Consider the following 19,618-nt stretch of genomic DNA (forward strand, 5'->3'; position numbering starts at 1 on the left):
AGGCTATCCTTCATATAAGATAGGGATAAGTATACAGCTATCCTTCATATAAGATAGGGATAGGCATTAGGCTATCCTTCATATAAGATAGAGATAGGTATAAAGCTGTCCTTCATATAAGATAGGGATAGGCATAAGGCTATCCTTCATATAAAATAGGGATAGGCATAAGGCTATCCTTCATATAAGATAGGGATAGGCATAAGGCTATCCTTCATATAAGATAGGCATAAGGCTATCCTTCATATAAGATAGGCATAAGGCTATCCTTCATATAAGATAGGGATAGGTATAAGGCTATCCTTCATATAAGATAGTGGCAAGGACTATTCATAGTGTTCAGAATATTGGGCAGACTAGATGGGCCACAGGGTTCTTATCTGTCCGCACATTGTATGTTTCTAATAATTATATAGTATTGTGCATACGAATTAGTTAATTTATCAATGTAATGTTACATCATTTTAATATTCCTTACTGTAAATATTCCAACTTACACAGGTGAGTAGCAATGGCACCATAGCTGAGACCATAGATGGAGATACCATGGACACGGACAGAGAGGCAAGAATGGATATAGAAGACCAAGGAGATGCAGACTTCTTCGATGACCACTCTTCTACTGAAGCCACAGAAAGTATAGAGAGTGGGGAGCTACAGAATATCACTGGTATGAAATCAGTACCTTCTAAAGCGATAAAAATAAGATCTGACCCTTCCTGCTCTGGTGTAAGGCAGTATTTTCCAAACAGTGTGACTATAGCCGTTGCAAAACTACAACTCCCAGCATGCCAGGACAGCCTTTGGCTGTCCGGGCATGCTGGGAGTTGTAGTTTTGCAACAGCTGGAGACACACAGTTTGGAAAACTCTGGTATAATGCTCCGTTCATGTGTTTAGGCTCCACGTTCACCATTGCTCCGAGTATACGTGTCTTAATACGCAACTGTCATGGATATTGGACCCCCAGACTAATACCATGATAGTATAGATGATAACTATTGCAATGCAGCCATACCTGCCTCAGTGGATTCAAGCCGGGCCGCAGATCATAAAAATCAGGGCCGCTTCTGCTGGGGACCTGAGTGTCAATCACACAGCGGTCCTGGCGCTCACTTACTGGGGATAGGTGTGGCATATGCGGTGCATTGTGAACCCCCTGGCCACGCCTATCCGTCTGTTGCTGACCGCACAATAAAAGTAGATTTTTTAGGCTTACTATAAAATCTCAGAGGATCCATTTGGGGACACAGAGACTGTGGAAATATCTTTCTGACACTAGAAGGCTGACACTATATATACCCTGCCTACTGTCCGAGGAAACCAGATAAAAAGGAACCGAAAACAAACCCTCAGACAGAAACCAAACCTTAGCAACAAATACAAATGGGTGGGTGCTGTGTCCCCCAATGGATCCTCCGAGAAAGAGATTTTATGGTAAGCATAAAAATCTACTTTACTCTGTCGGCTCCATTGGGGGACACAGAGATCATGGGATGTACCAAAGCAGTCCCTGTGATGGGAAAAATACCCAAATCAGAATCAGGCAGAAGACTGAGCCACTGCCGCCTGCAACACCTTGGGACCCAAACCGGCGTCAGCGGACGCAAAAGTGTGCACCTGATTCCGAGATGGCAAAATGGATCCACAGCAAAATGGTCGTCTTGGAAGCCGGAAGCCCCTTGCGACGACCCTCCAGAATCACAAAGAAGGAGGAGGTGACGGAAAGATAGATCTCGACAGCTCGAACAACATCCAGACAAAGTAGGGAACGCTCCTTAGAGTTTGATGGAGCCGGACAAAAGGAAGGTAGAACGATTTCCTCATTCACGTGAAAGGAGGAAACTATCTTGGGCAAGAAGGAAGGAGGCGGGCAAAAAACAACCTTGCCCTGGTGAAGGACCAAGAATAGAGAGCGACTAGAGAGAGCCGCCAGCTCGGAGACCCTTCTAATGGAGGTAATCGCAATGAGGAAGGCGACCTTCCACGAAGCGACCTTCCCTCAAAGTGTGAAGTACCAGGTTGAGATCCCAAGGAGGGGATGGGAGACCTGTATGGCGGCGCCGCATGGGCCACGCCCTGCAGGAAAGTGGAAATACCACCGGAAATAGGCTTGCCAAGTGCGATGGTAGATTCTTGCAGAAGAGGGCTTATATGCCCGAAGCATGGTGCAAATCACACTGGTAGAAAACCCCCGAGCTCTCAAAACCGTGCTTTCAACCAGCACGCTGTCAGATGCAGTGACAGTAAATTGGGGTGGCAGAGAGGACCCTGGGAGAGCAGATCGGGACAAACTGGAACACGCAGAGGTACGTCGGCGACCAGCCGAATTACGCTGGCGTACCAAGTGCATCTGGGCCAGTCTGGAGCCACCAGAATGGCCGGAATGCCCTCCGCCTTGAGTTTCCTCAGAACCCTGGGCAGTAGAGGGAGAGGAGGAAAGAGGTAAGGAAGGCTGAAGGACAACCACGGGATCACGAACATGTCCACTGCCAGAGCCAGAGGGTCGCGGGACTTCGTGACAAAGGAAGGAACCTGTCTGTTGTGGCGAGACGTGAAGAGATCCTACATCTGGGGTACCCAAAGATCGCAGATCTGCACAAACACCTCTGAATGGAGAGATCATTCCCCTGGATTCGCAGAAGAGCGGCTGAGAAAGTCCGCTTCCAAGTTCTCCACTCCCAGAATATGGATTGCCGAGATAGAGGGAAGTAGAGTCTCGGCCCAGAGCAGTATCCTGGAGACCTTCTCCATCGCCGAGCGACTGCTATACACCACCGCCGTGGCATTGTCCGACTGGATGCGAACCGGACGACTCTGTAGGAGCATCTCCCAATGGAGGAGGCAAAGAAAAATGGCATGAAGCTCCAGAAGATTGATGGGGAGGCACACCTCCTGAGAGTACCAGTGACCCTGGACCGTTAGGTCCTGAAGCACACCTCTCCAACCCAGTAGACTCTCATCGGTCGCGACGACCTGCCAGTGGAGGGGGAGGAACAACCACCCTTGGAAAAGGACGGGAGAGTGGAGCCACCACAGAAGAGGCTGACGAACGGGGGGCAGAAGAATCTGGCGAACCAAGGTGCACGGGGACTTATCCCACCGGGCCAGGATGGCCAGCTTGAGAGGGCGACACCGTAACTGGGCGAAAGGAACTTCCTCCATGGCCACCACCATCCGGCCCAGCACCTCCATGCAGAAACGAATTGGAACAAGAGAGGGGCGCTGTAGATGACGGACACCCTCCGATAGGGAGCGCCGCTTGTCCAGCGGAAGGTGAACTCGCACAGCCGCTGTGTCAAAACGGAGACCCAGGAAGACAAGGGACTGAGTGGGAGAAATGTTAGACTTCTTTCTGTTGATCACCCAGCCGAAGGCGGACAGAGTCTGCACTGTGAGATGAAAGATTTGGGAAGGAGCTTTCATCAATAGATTGAGCCCGAAGGATGGCAATCACTGCTGCCATGACCTTAGTGACCACCCTGGGAGCCTTGGCTAGGCCAAAGGGAAGAGCCATGAACTGAAAATGACCCACAGGGACGGCAAAGCGTAGAAATCGCTGATGGGTGGGAAAAATGGGGATATGCAGGTAAGCATCCCGAATGACGTGACCACAGAGCAGAGGGACTCCATGTGGAAATGCTGCAGGATCAGGAGGGAGGCTTACGGTTACCGGACTTCGCCGCAAAACCGCCGGGAACGGTTTTCTGACTTCCAGGAAGGACGCGCCTTGAAGGAGTGAGCTTTGCGCGAATGGGAGGGCGTCTGCTCTGGAAGACGACCCGAGGGAAAGGCCCAAAAGGGCTGAAAGTCTTGGGATGGGATCGGAGCAGCGTGGTTTGTTTTGTGGTAGTAGAGAGCTTTTACCTCCAGTAGCTTCAGATATGATCTTGTCCAGGCGCTTCCCAAAGAGCCAAGTACCGGAGAAAGGCAACTCGGTGAGTGATTTCTTCGAAGTAGCATCTGCATCCCACGCCTTCAGCCACATGGAGCGACAAATTGCAACCAAGTTACCTGAAGCAAAGGCCGTACATCGGGCTGCCGAACAGAGGAAGTCCCCGCTAAGTCCTCCCGAGGGGTGCCTGACAGGATGCCTTGGTGAAGCTGAGAAGCCCAAACTGAAACAGCCTTGGACACCCAGGCGGAAGCAAAGGTAACTTTGCCAAGTTCTCGATCTTGTCTGACAGATCCAAGAGGCAGAGTAGTAGATTTGGACAGTCGAGTAACTGGAGGATCTACTGCAGGTGGCCCCGTCGACTGGGAAACCAGATTCCCGACATGTGCAAAGAGGGAGAGAGAGAGCCCGGAGACTGTACACCTACCCCATAGAAATAATAAAAGACTGCTGTCACCTCCAGGGTAAACCCCCTGGGGCCCCGAAGAGGCAGAAGAAGAGGTGCTGGGAGGGGGTAGGAGGGGGCTGAGGAGAAGGAGAGGGACATACTCACCCTATTCCGCCATACTAGCCTAAAATGTCTTCAGCCTGCTATGGTCACCTGCATCATGTCAGGCTGAGGCAGCGGGACCAGCAGGGAAGGTAGGGGGACCCCAACCAAAGGTACAACCCCAGGCGCTGGCCATTGGCGGGAAGGGATTAACTGTGCATACTCTATGCCCCATGCCCCTTAGCCGCATATGGAGAAACAGGTAGCACCATGCTCCTGAACCCCCACCTAAAAACAAGAAAATAAAAAGGAGAAAAGAACCTACAAACAGGCCCTAGATATAAAATAAAAAAGAAGACCAGGTCTGGAGAACTCCAGACCTGTGTCTGCCTACTGCTGACACTAAGCTAAAACTGATTAGCTCAGGGTTAGTAGGTGGGGTATATCCTGCCAGGAGGGGCCGACTTTCTTTTTGTATGCCTAGTTTTAGCCTCCTAGTGGCAGCAAGATATACCCACAGTCTCGGTGTCCCCAATGGAGCCGACCGAGAAAACTATTTTCTGGCTGATAATGTGTGATAAAGAGCAGCCACAGGTATGGCTGCATTGCAATTGTTATTATCTATACTATCATAGTATTAGTCTGGGGGGTACAATATCAATGACAGTTGTGCTTAAAAAGGGGTACTCTGCTGGAAAAAAAAAATTTTTCAAAATCAACTGGTGCCAGAAAGTTAAATAGATTTGTAAATTATTTCTATTAAAAATCGTAATCCTTCCAGTACTTATCAGTTGCTGTTTACTCCAGAGGAAGTTGTGTAGTTCTTTCCAGTCTGACCACAGTGCTCTCTGCTGACACCACTGTCCATGTCAGGAACTGTCCAGAGCAGGAGAAAATCCCCATAGCAAACCTATCTTGCTCTGGACAGTTCCTGACATGGACAGAGGTGTCAGCAGAGAGCACTGTCGTCAGACAGAAAAGTAATTCAAAAAGAAAAGAACTTCCTGCGGAGCATACAGCAGCTGATAAGTACTGGAAGGGTTAAGATTTTTAAATAGAAGTAATATACAAACCCGTTTAACTTTCTGGCAGCAGTTGATTTAAAAAAAAAAAAAAATTTGACACCGGAGTACCCCTTTAAGTCTCCATGGTTCTCTGTTGGCCAGATAAATGCCTTAAAATGTATTTGTGGCCTACTTTTTGGATATGTCTGTATACCTTTTTTTTCAACCTGTAAGAGGTTGTGGGACAATAGTAGTCGTAGTCCAGTGGATCAGTAGTAGATGTTTGGCTGTTCAATTATTATGTTTCTCCCTGTTATAGGTGCAGTGAGTCCATTATCAGAGGAACATGTGACCAAACCTGAGATGGTGCTGTCCCAGACTCTGCAGTTTCTGTGTTTCAGTGCCTCTCCTGCCATACACCATAATGTGAATTTCAGACCTTCGGACATAAGGAGAAGAATCTTGAATATCTTTGATAACACATTAGACACAAGCAAACCTCTGCATCTCCGTGTGGTAAGATGAGAGCAGTAACTGCACAAAACTATTGCTGGGTATCAACAATTATACTGCCCCTGAGTGGATGCAGAATAAGTCAAAAATACCATTAGGGCAGCAAAACCCCCTGAAACAAATTAAAAAAGGGTTTGAAACATAATTAATCTGTCGGAATAATAAAATAATATTTTCCATTGCTCACTTGTTTATTAAGCTTTAGTCACATGACTTTCAGGGAATCCGTCAGGATATTGTCAAAAAGATATGCCAACATATACCATGACATATTTCTGACAGTTTATTAAGTTCCGCACAAAAAAAGTAAATGTACATGAAATGGAGTGTAGTCACTAGTAGACTGTTGTTCTTTTACATCAGCATATCTTTTATCAAATTGCTAACTTAAGGTGCTGCTGTTATAATATTCTAAGCATGTAGTCTTCTCAACATGTTTCTACAATAACTCGTCAGGGGTTTAGAGGCTAATAGCTTTAGCCTATTCTAAAAGGGATTCAGCAAATAATTTTTATTTATTTTAGTGAAAAAAATATGCAGCTTTCCCCATACACTTTCTGAATTAATTCCACATGGTTTCAAGATCTCAGCTTGCTGTCATTTATAAGGAATATTTTTTGTTTACTTGTCCTAGTTATGTGATAGATGCACAGATGGTCAGTAATGTTCAGAAGACTCATAGACAATGACTGGAGTCCTGGGGGGACAGTGATTTGATTGGTTGCTATGGGCAACTGGTCCACTTCTCCTCTGAACAAGTTTTCATGAATATCCCCCAATGTGTCTTCACTTAAGTGCTATACTGAAGACGGGCTCCATGCAAGCAATGATGTCACTGTCGGTCCATGCGTTTCCGTGCTTGTACTTTGTAAACAATGGCAAATGTATAGGGCATTGATTGCAAGGTAGGTTGGACTGGAGGTGAGTAGAAGCACGCTCACCATGCAGCCACAGTTACTGGGAATTGGGGGAAAGCGGCATGTTACATAGAAGCTGAGCAGAAGTCAGCATGCTCCAAGCCCACCCACACAACTTCAGGAAAGGCAGCTTTATATACAGAGCGGCATCACAGTTACTAGGACTTGAAAAAGATACTTAACAATGGTTTAAAGTACATTTTTCATTTCCCCTGTGCCCGGGCTGCAAAAACAAAAAACAAAAAACCTTTAACTCACCTTCCTACGTTCCCCATTTGCGCCGATATCGGCATCCCAATTCCCTGGTGCTGGTCTTCTTCCTGCTCCCTGGGGACGGTGAGTCATACTGCGCTCAGTATATCGCCAGCGGCAGCGATGTCCCGCCTCAGCCGGTGATAGGCTGAGGGCACTGTCATGTGAAGAGTCCGGGCAGCAGGGAGAAGGCGGGGCACAGCCTCCTCACATGACCGGTTGAGGCGGGACATCGCTGCGGCCAGCAATACTCTGAGCACAGTATGAGTCACCATGCCTAGGAAGTAGGAAGAAGACCAGCACCGGAGAAGAGGGATGACCATATCTGTGCAAAGGGGGAATGTACGAAGGTGAGTTAAAGTTTGTTTTTTTAGTTTTTGCAGCCTGGGCACAGGGGAAATGAAGAATGTTTCCCCACAGTTCTCCTTTAAAGGTCCCTTTTTATGACTTGTCATCCTTTATGTAACACTCATCCACATGCAGTGGCCAATGACCACACTACCTGGCTAATAATCCAGACCACATGGCCTTTGGCCACAGCATTCAGGTGTGGTTTTGGCTGCATGCTTCAGCTGCAACATGTGAGCTCACTATTAGGCCACATTTGGTTTAGCTGGGTCTTGATGGGTTTATTAGCCAGGAATATGCATGCAGTTTATTAGCCAGGAATATACATGCTGTTTATTAGCCAGTAATATGCATGCAGTGCTATTCTCAAAAATTTCCCATTATAACCCATATTTGTTGTAGCAACAAGATGTTTGCTAACACACTATAGACATTTGGCCTTACCTGAATAAGGCACACTTTATTAGAGATGTAATAGGAGGCCAGTTAAGACAAGCATGTGTTCAGGGTGTGTTATACAGTATCTGTAGTACTTGGGGGGAACCCATATGTCCACTAGGAAAATAGTTTGTTTGCATTGAAGTGTGCGGTCCGTACTAACCACCCAGCCACCACTAGTCCCATAATACGTTCTCATTTTTATATTGGCCATTATCTCCATATCCTACTGAGCTACTGTGAAATTGGACAAAAAATGTAATGCAAATTCTAACTCCGCAAAAAAGTGCAGTTGTTTTCACTATACCTTTTTTTCTTCTTTTTCTGCTCTTCCTTACTTTCTTTGCAGTTCTTACAGCTTCTAAATGACCTTCCAGTGAAAGCTCTTCCTGTAGAGGACATGAATATCTTGCTGAAATCTCTTCCGTAAGTTTTTTTTCTTCCCTCTTCCCCGTCTTACTTGACACCCATTGTCCACTGACTTTTTTGCCTTGTGCACTTGGCAAATCAATGAAAATGAAGTCTGCACTGCAGTCTGTATTACCCATTGAACTTATTGGCACTCCCTACAGTGCTGCATTGAGGCTCCATATTCTGCCCTAGAATAGTTTCTGGTAGTAAACAATAGTTCGATCATATGGCATGTGTTATAGCATGTTGTCATATGGATTGCTCTTGTACTTGTACTTCTGTGTGATACTGGTACATTATGAGCCCATAGAATTGCATTGTATCAATGCTAAATATATATATATATATATATATATATACATATACACCGTAAATATATTAGTATGCAATAGTGTACATGAAGCCTTGCTTGTCTTACCTTAGATCCATTATCCTTATTCTCCTTTTAGGGATGTCTGCTCCGCCTACAGACGAGACCAAGAGGTCTGTACTGCTATTCTCAGAAGTCTCCTTCCTATTGTAAGGTGTTTAGGGCAGGAGGAAGAGGACACGGAGGAGACATCGGACGCAGAGGGTCAGCTGCTTAATGTCATTTATGCTTTCTGGTATGTGTCCAATTTCAGCAGTTTGAAATGAACATAAGGTTGATTGTAAATTGTTATGTATTGTATACTAGTCATATTCTGTTTCCACATATTCTTCATAGGAAGTTAACAAAGGACGGGAAATATACAGCAATGGTTCGCGTGGCACTTGTGAACTGTATGAAAACTTTAATCGAGGTAAAAAATATTAACATACATCTATGCATACAAAAAATATATACAAACATAAGTATCACAGTCCCTTTGATTTTTGGAGGGATCTATACTGAATATCAGTACTTTTGGGGCATTGAGTTTGCTGCCGCTTCGTATTTTCATTCATATATGGCCTTCTTGGCTTATATACCCTGACGGAAATGTAGATACTTATCAAATCCAAGACATGATAGGAACCCTGGTGTAGTCTGCATTTGAGGGTCCAGTACATGGTTAAAAATTGCATACTGTGTTTATTGGTCTATGGGGATCCAAGTAGACTTTATGGGCACCAGTAGATGCTCTGTTTTTTTAATTGGATTATTCTTACATTGTTTGTATTACAGGTTGACCCTCAAAGCAAATGGGCAATTCTCACTGTAAGAGATACTGACCTTTCTGTGAGAGACGCATTCTCCGAATTTCTCGCAGATACCCATCAGCAAGTTCGTATGCTTGCTGCTCAGGCTGCAAACAGGTATTATTATTTGTCCAAATTCTAAAGTGTTTTTTTTTTTTTTTCCCTAAATCCGAAGCTTGAAGTGTACCTTTTAAAGCTATGCTCCTGCCTGTTCTCCAGATCAGGAGTGGAGACACAGGTCCACAGTCATGTTCTTTTCTAGAGGAGAAAAGTCGCTGGTTTCCTCAGCAAACTGACCACCCTGTGTGGACCTGCGTCTCTCCACACCCAATCTGGAGAATAAGAGATCAGCTTAACAGGTACACTTTAACTCAACTCAAAACATGCCACTCTCCTGTGCCACACTTAATGGGGTACAAGAATCTGATAAGAATCTGTCTCTGCTTCCTCGAATCCCTAGAATGTTTAGATATTTTATAGAATAAGGCGTTGGTAATGATATGAATTTGTTTGCTTTTATGACAATAGAGTCATATATTAAATAGCACAGTGTTTCCCAAGAAGGGTGCCTCCAGCTGTGGCAAAATTACAACTCCCAGCATGCCCGGACAGCCTCCGGCTGTCCGGGCATGCTGGGAGTTGTAGTTTTGCCACAGCTGGAGGCACCCTGCTTGGGAAACACTGAAATAGCATCTTCTACTTAAAGGGGTACTCCGCTGGAAACCTTTTTTTTTTCTTCTTTAAATCAAGTGGTGCCAGAAAGTTAAAGGGGTTATCCACCATAAGGTGATTTTAGTACGTACCTGGCAGACAGTAATGGACATGCTTAGGAAGGATCTGCGCTTGTCTTGGGGCTAAATGGCTATGTTGTGAGATTACCATAACACTGTGGCTAGCTGTTTGTGAACTGGTATTTCCTGATTGAGTTTTTCTTTTTTGCCTACAAATCCCATAATTCCATTTTCCTCCCTCCCACACATCAGCCAACCCACCCATTGAAACATAAATGAGCTGTATCCATTCAAAAGACCTGTGGTTTTCAGTCAGGGTGCCTCCAGCTGTTGCATTAGTTGCAGATTGATCTTTCTCCCACCAAGCGATCGCTCCACCCATCGAAGTAGACAGGCTCCCTGTCATCAGATGACTAGTGATGTCAGGTCTTGTCCGCATTGCAACCTGGGAAAGATCTGAGACAACAGTCATTTTGTATGCTGTTAAAAATAAATATTGGAGTGAAAAATCACAGAAGAATTGTGAGAAAACCGTCACACACAGGTACAGACACTATATTATGAACTACACTAACTTTACAGCCCCTGTAGCATAGTCATATAAAAAAAATTCCTGGAATACCCCTTTAAACAGATTTGTAAATTACTTTGATTAAAAAATCTTAATCCTTCCAGTACTTATCAGCTGCAGTATACTACAGAGGAAATTCTTTTCTTTTTGAATTTCCTTTCTGCCTGACCACAGTGCTCTCTGCTGACACCTCTGTCCATTTTAGGAACTATCCAGAGTAGGAGCAAATCCACATAGCAAACCTATACTGCTTTGGACAGTTCCTAAAATGGACAGAGGTGTCAGCAGAGAGTACTGTGGTCAGGCAGAAAAGAAATTCAAAAAGAAAAGAACTTCCTCTGGAGCATACAGCAGCTGATAAGTACTGGAAGGATTTACAAATCTGTTTAACCTTCTGGCACCAGTTGATTTAATAGAAAATGTTTTACAGCGGAGAACCCCTTTAAAGTGCAAGTCCAGCACTTGTATACTGCCCGTTCTGCAAAGAATAGTGAGGAGAGATGACGCTTGCTCTGGGCTGTACAGTTCCCTAGGCATCCATACGATGCTCAGGGAGTGTGATGCATAAGTTCTGTTCATCTGAAAAGGGCTTGTGCACAGAACGCCCTGCATGTTGTGCTGTTGTCTTGGCAACTGTACCACCCAACGTGAGCTGCGTCTGTTCGCACTGATCTTAATATGGCTGGAATTATAGCAGACATCCATTTGCTGTAGCTGCTGCTTTGTCCGATTTACAGATCTTACTTGTACCTAAGAATACTATGTACCACTAGGTGAGTAGAGGTAGGAGGAGTCGGAACTCGTCTCAGTAGCGTGGAGCACGTGGACCGGTAAACATATGTAGTAGGTAGAAGAAATCCTGGCACTCACAAGTAGATCCTGAATCACCTTAAGTGTTTATTAGTAGAATCCTGTATACAGCATAGTGGCGACACACATGACGCGTTTCGGCCACCTCATGGCCTTCATCATCTGATCTGTTGATGAAGACCACGAGGTGGCCGAAACGCGTCCTGTATGCTGTATGCATGATTCTGCTAATAAACACTTAAGGTGATTCAGCATCTACTTGTGAGTGCCGGGATTTCTTCTACCTACTACTATGTACCACTGACTGGCTGTAAAAAAGGGAGTATTGTCTTAGGGATTGATATGAAGGCAGAATTTGGCCCCTATATTTTTGGGTCTGGACACTGCCGTCTAATCTAATAACATCTTTTACAATGATCATTCCCAGACTCTTCCAGGATGTGAAGTTACAGGCGCTCCCCCTGAAACTGCAGCAGAAGGCTTTTGAAAATGTCTACATGAAGGCTCAGGAGGGAATGAGTCAACTGGTAATATGAGCCTACACCTTCTGTCCCATCACTAATTTCATGATTTTTAGTAGCTTGTATTTTTTAGATACCGTGCTTATCCATGTCCGCCATGTTAGTAATAAAAATGGAAATGGGAAATATTTTAATAATAACAAAAAAAAATTCAAACTTTGCAAATAGTCTATTAAAGTGTACCTGTCATCAGCAAAAACTTTTTACATAATGTAGATAATACCATTATATGTATATTTGTAATATACATTGGTTAAAAATTGTGTATATTTTTGGGTGAAAAAATGCTGTCCCTGCAGCTATTGCCTTTGTGTCTCTAGGAGGAGTCCAAATACAGGAAGTGAGGGCGGGACAAGGAGGGATCGGTGCAGGCTCCTGGGTTGTCAATCATCCTGATGTATTAGCCAGGGTCATGTTATAGAGCCTCAGTGCACACTGTCCTGCTTTTTCTTAGTGTACAGAGCCCTGCTTGTCCACCCTCACTTCCTGTATTTGGACTCCTCATAGAGATACACAGGCAATAGCTGCAGGGACAAAAATATACAACATTTTTTAACCAATGTATATTACAAATATACATATAATGGTATTATCTGACAAGTAAAAGCAAAATGTCCAGCGCGAATATGAAGGAACTGGATGTTTATTCCAATAGCCAAAAAGACAAGGAGAACATGACAAGGTGACGCGTTTCGGTCCTAAGGCTGGACCTTAGTCATACACTAGTATACAGTGAGTACAAACCTTATATAGGTGGCCCCTCAAACAACGACCAGTAATCCGGCCGCATCTGAATAGGGTCCTCCTCCTCTTTCTGCGACGTGGGGGTGATAGGTAAAACCCGGAGAAAAAATAAGAGGGTGAGGAGGAAAAAGCGGAGACAAAGAAGGAACCAAGGGAAAAAATAGAAAAAGGAGAGAAGAGAAGATAAAAAACGGGGAAGAAAAGGAAGGGGAAAAAAAAAAAAAAAAAGGAGAGAAAAAAAGAAGAAAAGGAAAGGAAAAGAAAGGAGAAAAGGAATGAGGACCATGGGTAATCACCCTCACGTAACAGAAAAAGGTTACAATCTTAGACAATACAGAAATATATAAAAACAGTAAATGTTTATTACATGTAAGTGAAATATTTTAAAAAGGTCAAAAATAAAACACATAATCTTATTCTAAGACTGCTCCCCAAAGGGAGAGAAAAGATGAAAGGAATGAGCTATGTTTGAGGTTTCATATGGAAAAAATGTTAAGCAATAAACAGTAGATTAGATGGTATTAATATTTTTTGTATAATAAAAAAAAAAAAAATTTTTATAAGAAGATACATAATGTAATAATATAATATATACCAATCACTTTCTCACAAGAGAAAGAATACTGTATCCTATGAAACCATAACATAGATACTCTTACAGGATCAGCAAGTATCCTAATTTATCTGGGACACTGAAACCGGCTCAGTGTCCCAGATAAATTAGGATACTTGCTGATCCTGTAAGAGTATCTATGTTATGGTTTCATAGGATACAGTATTCTTTCTCTTGTGAGAAAGTGATTGGTATATATTATATTATTACATTATGTATCTTCTTATAAAAAAATTTTTTTTATTTATTATACAAAAAATATTAATACCATCTAATCTACTGTTTATTGCTTAACATTTTTTCCATATGAAACCTCAAACATAGCTCATTCCTTTCATCTTTTCTCTCCCTTTGGGGAGCAGTCTTAGAATAAGATTATGTGTTTTATTATTGACCTTTTTAAAATATTTCACTTACATGTAATAAACATTTACTGTTTTTATATATTTCTGTATTGTTTAAGATTGTAACCTTTTTCTGTTACGTGAGGGTGATTACCCATGGTCCTCACTCCTTTTCTCCTTTCTTTTCCTTTCCTTTTCTTCTTTTTCTCTCTTTTCCCTTTTCCTTTCCTTTTCTTCTTTTTCTCTCCTTTTTTTCTTTTTCCCCCCTTTTTTTATTTATTTATTTATTTTTCCTTCCTTTTCTTCCCCGTTTTTTATCTTCTCTTCTCTCCTTTTTCTATTTTTTCCCTTGGTTCCTTCTTTGTCTCCGCTTTTTCCTCCTCACCCTCTTATTTTTTCTCCGGGTTTTACCTATCACCCCCACGTCGCGGAAAGAGGAGGAGGACCCTATTCAGATGAGGCCGGATTACTGGTCGTTGTTTGAGGGGCCACCTATATAAGGTTTGTACTCACTGTATACTAGTGTATGACTAAGGTCCAGCCTTAGGACCGAAACGCGTCACCTTGTCATGTTCTCCTTGTCTTTTTGGCTATTGGAATAAACATCCAGTTCCTTCATATTCGCGCTGGACATTTTGCTTTTACTTGTCAATTCCAGTCGGTGTTGCCCACGCCGGTCCTGGCGCGACGGGCTGAGGGAGTGAGCTGGACTATACACTTCTTTGTCTGCAATGGTATTATCTACATCGTATAAAAAGTTTTTGTTGACGACAGGTACACTTAAAAAATAGCATATTGTCTGGAATGTATACAGCTTCTATGAAGACCTGTTTGTCCTCATGGTTACAGACTGAAAACATCCCCTGTGTAGTCTGATCCTGCAGTCATGTGTTATTCCATTCCATCTGTCTCCCTTTTCTATTGATTGTAACTCTATAAGATGGTTAGTTAAAAATGCTTAAGGGCCCTAATATATGTGACAATTATTGTCGGAATAAGTTGATAATTGCCCTGTATAATACGCCCAGTGATGAGCCAACCAATGAGCAAATGCTTGTTCTTCAGCCGATCACTTGGTTTTGACAGGACTAAGATTCCTTGTCTGACATCACCCTGTGTAATAGGGCACAAGCGGACGAGAATTAAAGTAATGGGCTGTAGGAATGATCCAGTGATCCGTTGTGTTGGCCCATCTGACGGATTCCGAGCCGTCTAATAGACTCTGTAAACTAGCAGCAATTAGGTTGTCTAGGCCAGTGTTTCCCAACCAGGGTGCCTCCAGCTGTTGCAAAACTACAACTCCCCGAATGCCCGGACAGCCTTTGGCTGTCCGGGCATTTGGGGAGTTGTAGTTTTGCAACAGCTGGAGGCACCCTGGTTGGGAAACACTGGTCTAGGCTGACTGCAGGATCAGGCTACTAATTTTTATTTTTTTTAATGATTTATATTTATTGCTTTTACTTTTATTTTTTTTCATATTCAAAACAAGTTTTATTAAAGAAACGGATGTACAGAAAATAAAAAGGGGTCCGGGTGGGGTTACAGATGAGAGCATGAAAGGAATAAATCATACAGGTACATCCATAATACTTAAACTTCTAAATAAAGAAACAGTCAGGCAATGAGGTCAGAGGGATAAAGGACAACAGGTCCTTCTAGGTCTCCAGAGGGATGGAATGGGAGACGCTTCCCGAGAGAAGGGGACCTCAATGGCATTACACCCCACCAGCAAAGACTTTGAAGAAGATTTAGCATTCTTTTCAAACGTATGACTTTTATATGACAATTTTTTTTAACTTACTTTTGCTTACATGTGACCCATTTATCAAATAGTCGCATGACCTTGATAAATAAATCGCACGTAAGCAAAACCCGGGAAACCCGCTTACAAAAGCAGATTTTTAAGCAGAAGAGTTTTCTTATGTTAATAGCCGAAGTTCTTTATCTACCCTTTATTACCGGTAGCGTTGCTAGAGAGTGACGGGGAGGAGGGGTGTACCGCATCAGGTGACAACCTGACTGGCCGGCCTGGCACTAAATAGCGGCACTCCAACTATCCCGCAACAACCCACCCACCCTCCTCAGAAATTAAAAAACATACTATGCGACACCATGAATATCCGTACTCTGGAGGCTTTTTTGTTTAATTTTGAGGCCGCATTTTGTGACGTTGGTGGGCGGAGTCTTGCGTCGCTGCGCTGAGGCCGGATTTTACACCAGGAAGGAAGACAGAGCGGCACCGGCAGGCACATAAACAATAGTGAAGCCACAAAAAATAAAAAATAAATAAATAACGGCTCGGTGTTTTACCCACCCCAAAATGTGCATGAAGCTGTATTACTATGGATGTTTCTTACTATGGATGTTTCTGTTTTTATAAGGAAAATTTTTGTGCCACATATGGGTTATTTACGTGGTCTGTAAAAATTCTTACACAATTATTTTGTGCCTTATTCTATTTTAACACAACATTAATTTTAAAATTTAGAGGGTACGCCAGCATGTACGTGTCCTAAAATTAACAAGGAGTGCAGTGTGTATTTTCCACCTTAAAATTAATAGAGTTATTAGTTATATAATACATTTTTTCTATAATTAGCATTAACATTAATGTAGTAGCTTTGTTTCATGATGCAGAACAAGAACAGTTGTTAAAGTGGGTGTTAATTTCCATTTCTGCAGACGTAGGCACTTTCTGTAAGCCAGGTTGGACCTGAAATACATATGCGACTTTTAAATGGAGATACAACTTTTTTTCTTCATGAATAACGACTATCGCATTTCATAAATACATGGCCACTAGAGATGAGCGAACTTATAGTAAATTCGATTCGTCACGAACTTCTCGGCTCGGCAGTTGATGACTTTTCCTGCATAAATTAGTTCAGCTTTCAAGTGCTCCGGTGGGCTGGAAAAGGTGGATACAGTCCTAGGAGACTCTTTCCTAGGACTGTATCCACCTTTTCCAGCCCACTAGAGCACCTGAAAGCTGAGCAAATTTATGCAGGATAAATCATCAACTGCCGAGCCGAGAAGTTCGTGACGAATCGAATTTACTGTAAGTTCGTTCATCTCTAATGACCACTGCAAAGTAAAAAAGAAAAAATTACTACTTGGGCAGATTTCAGAAATGTGCTTTGGAATAAGCAAAAATCAAAAAGTTGCAGCATGTATAGAAAATTTGCACGTGCGCAAGTATGTGCAACTTTTTTACGCTAAAAAAATCTACTATGGAGGTTGATAAATCTCCTTCTATATAAACATAAAACTAACAGGGAAACTCACAAAACGAAGATCAAACAGGAAAGCAACAGACATAGAACACAAAAGGAGAGAGGAGTAAACAGAAATCGTTGCAACCCAAAGTTGCTATTACTTTTTCATCTCACAAATGATAGGAGTAATGTGAATACCGCCATTCTCTTCTTTTTTACCATTGTATTTCTCCCTCTTTTCAGTCTCGCAGTTGTCAGGACCCAGAGGATCTTCCTGATGAGAAGTGTAATAGAAATTCTACCCTTCTTATGTTGGTGTCTGTGATCCTGTTCTCCAGTCCAGTGTGTGAGAAGCAGGCTTTATTTGCTATATGTCAGTCTGTGAAACAAAATAACCTGGATCCTCAGCATATCAGAAAAGTAAGCCATTTCAAAGCACTGGTTTGTGTTAGGATGTAGTCACGATGATTTTGCAGTGTATGTTGTTAGTATAGGTCAGAAGAGTATTTGTGCCACTAAAAGGTATCTTGTCATATAAGATACACGACTAGTGACACTACAGATTGGAGGCTGACATATACTGTGTGTTTAGCAGCCTTATAAATGGACTGATCCAACCCTAAGCTGGGTTACTCTTGCTTTGTATTGTCTGTTCTTCTACTTAAAGGGGTACTCCGCCTCTAGACATCTTATCCCCTATCCAAAGGATAAGGGGATAAGATATCTGATCGCGGGGGTCCCACCACTGGGGACCCCCGCGATCTCCCTGCTGCACCCGGCGTTCATTTAGAGCATCGGGTGCAGTGCTGGAGGCTCGGGACGTCACAGACACACCCCGCTCGTGATGTCACGGCTGCGCCCCCTCAATCCCAGTCAAGGGGAGGCGGCGTGACAGCCGTCATGCCCCCTCCCATAGACCTGCATTGAGGGGGCATGGCCGTGACATCACGAGCGGGGCATGGCCGTGACGTCACGAGTCTCCACCCCGCAACGTCAGTTATCCGGCACGGAGCAAAGTTTGCTCCGTGTACCGGATGTCTGTGGTGCTGCAGCCAAGTTTGCGGGGGGTCTCCAGCGGCAGGACCCTCGCGATCAGACATCTTATCCTCTATCCTTTGGATAGGGATTGAGATGTCTAGGTGCAGAGTACCCATTTAATTATTGAAGAAAACTGTGCGAGTGGATCCATTACCCACTGGACCCATTTCCTTTAAAGGGGTCTTGCGTAAGTTTAGAACGGAAGGGGTTGGGTGCCCCACACGCTTCTTCTTATGCATAAAGTGTGGTGAAAATTAAGGTACTTTCAGGAGCTCTCGGGCACCACTCAGTGTACTCCTGTGTGGGATTCCCTATGGCCACCTTGTTTCTATATGGTTTCCAGAACTGGCAGTGAGTGGGTTTTTGGAGGGTGTCACATGTTTTAGGAGCTTTGATCAGCTGAGAGACCGGTTTCTTCTTCCTCAGCCTATGGTTCATTGTTATTTACAATTATGTCATTAGGCTGACCTGGGTTTGTAGGGGTTAGCGATCTATCAGAATTTTTGGATGGCCCATATAGCTACAGAATTCTCCTCCGCGGGGGTCATTACCACCTCATACTTTTCTCTACTGGATATTGTTCTCCGTCAACACTCCAATAATAGTGAAAAGAGGTGGGAATGGTCTATTGGTCCTATTGAGCATGGTCATTGGGGACAGATATTGGAGATGACTCTCTGATTGAGGGACATTGCCTCTCCCAGCTTTATTTGCTGCATGGGACCTATAGGAATCCTAAATCTATTTTTGACATTGGGGTGAGGACTGATTCTAATTGCTCTCATTGTACCCTGCCGGATGCTAAACTTGTACACATGATGTGGTCCTGTACAGCACTGGAGAGCTTTTGGTTGCTTTGCAGGTGTATCAGATCTCCATTGATTTCTCTCCCTTAGCCTGTGTTTTGTGATATGTGGAGGATTTCAATGTCACGGATATTCATAAAGTGGCGGTGGCTAGGATTTAAAGGGGTACTCCGGTGGACATTTTTTTTAAATCAACTGGTCCCAGAAAGTTAAGCAGATTTGTAAATGACTTCTATTAAAAAAAAATCTTTACTCTTCCAGTACTTTTTAGCAGCTGTGTGCTACAGAGGAAATTATTTTCTTTTTGAAAATCTGGAAAAGTTGTTGAGTTGCCCATAGCAACCAATCAGATTGCTGCTTTCAATTTGAAAAGGCCTCTGAAAAATGTAAGAAGCAATCTGATTAGTTGCTATGAGCAACTCAACAACTTTTCCTCAGCATTTTTTTTTTAAATCAACTGGTGCCAGAAAGTTAAACAGATTTGTAAATGACTTCTAAAAAATAAAAAAAAATCTAAAAAATAAAAAAAATCTTTACCCTTCCAGTACTTATTAGCGGCTGTGTGCTACAGAGGAAATTCTTTTCTTTTTGAGTTTCTTTTTTGTCTTGTCCACAGTGCTCTTTGCTGACACCTGAACTGTCCAGAGCAGGAGAAATTCCGCATAGCAAACCTACCCTGCTCTGGACAGTTCCTGACACGGACAGAGGTGTCAGCAGAGAGCACTGTGGACAAGACAAAAAAGAAATTCAAAAAGAATTTCCTCTGTAGCATACAGCTGCTAATAAGTACTGGAAGGG

The 19,618-nt window shown here is 43.3% G+C and overlaps 1 protein-coding gene across 10 annotated transcripts in view; it reads left to right on the plus strand.

Annotated features, from left to right (window-relative positions):
- Positions 1–19,618, plus strand: part of ATM (ATM serine/threonine kinase) — a 203,042-nt gene that overhangs the window by 81,278 nt on the left and 102,146 nt on the right. For all 10 annotated transcript variants that reach the window (XM_056561645.1, XM_056561649.1, XM_056561647.1 and 7 more), the window contains 8 exons: positions 502–670; positions 5,707–5,903; positions 8,205–8,281; positions 8,716–8,871; positions 8,973–9,048; positions 9,414–9,544; positions 11,967–12,066; positions 17,220–17,396. In XM_056561645.1, the coding sequence (XP_056417620.1) occupies positions 502–670; positions 5,707–5,903; positions 8,205–8,281; positions 8,716–8,871; positions 8,973–9,048; positions 9,414–9,544; positions 11,967–12,066; positions 17,220–17,396 (1,083 nt within the window). The remainder of the gene's footprint in view (positions 1–501; positions 671–5,706; positions 5,904–8,204; positions 8,282–8,715; positions 8,872–8,972; positions 9,049–9,413; positions 9,545–11,966; positions 12,067–17,219; positions 17,397–19,618) is intronic.

Source organism: Hyla sarda, chromosome 2, assembly GCF_029499605.1.
Source record: "Hyla sarda isolate aHylSar1 chromosome 2, aHylSar1.hap1, whole genome shotgun sequence".
Classification (NCBI taxonomy): Eukaryota; Metazoa; Chordata; class Amphibia; order Anura; family Hylidae; genus Hyla; species Hyla sarda.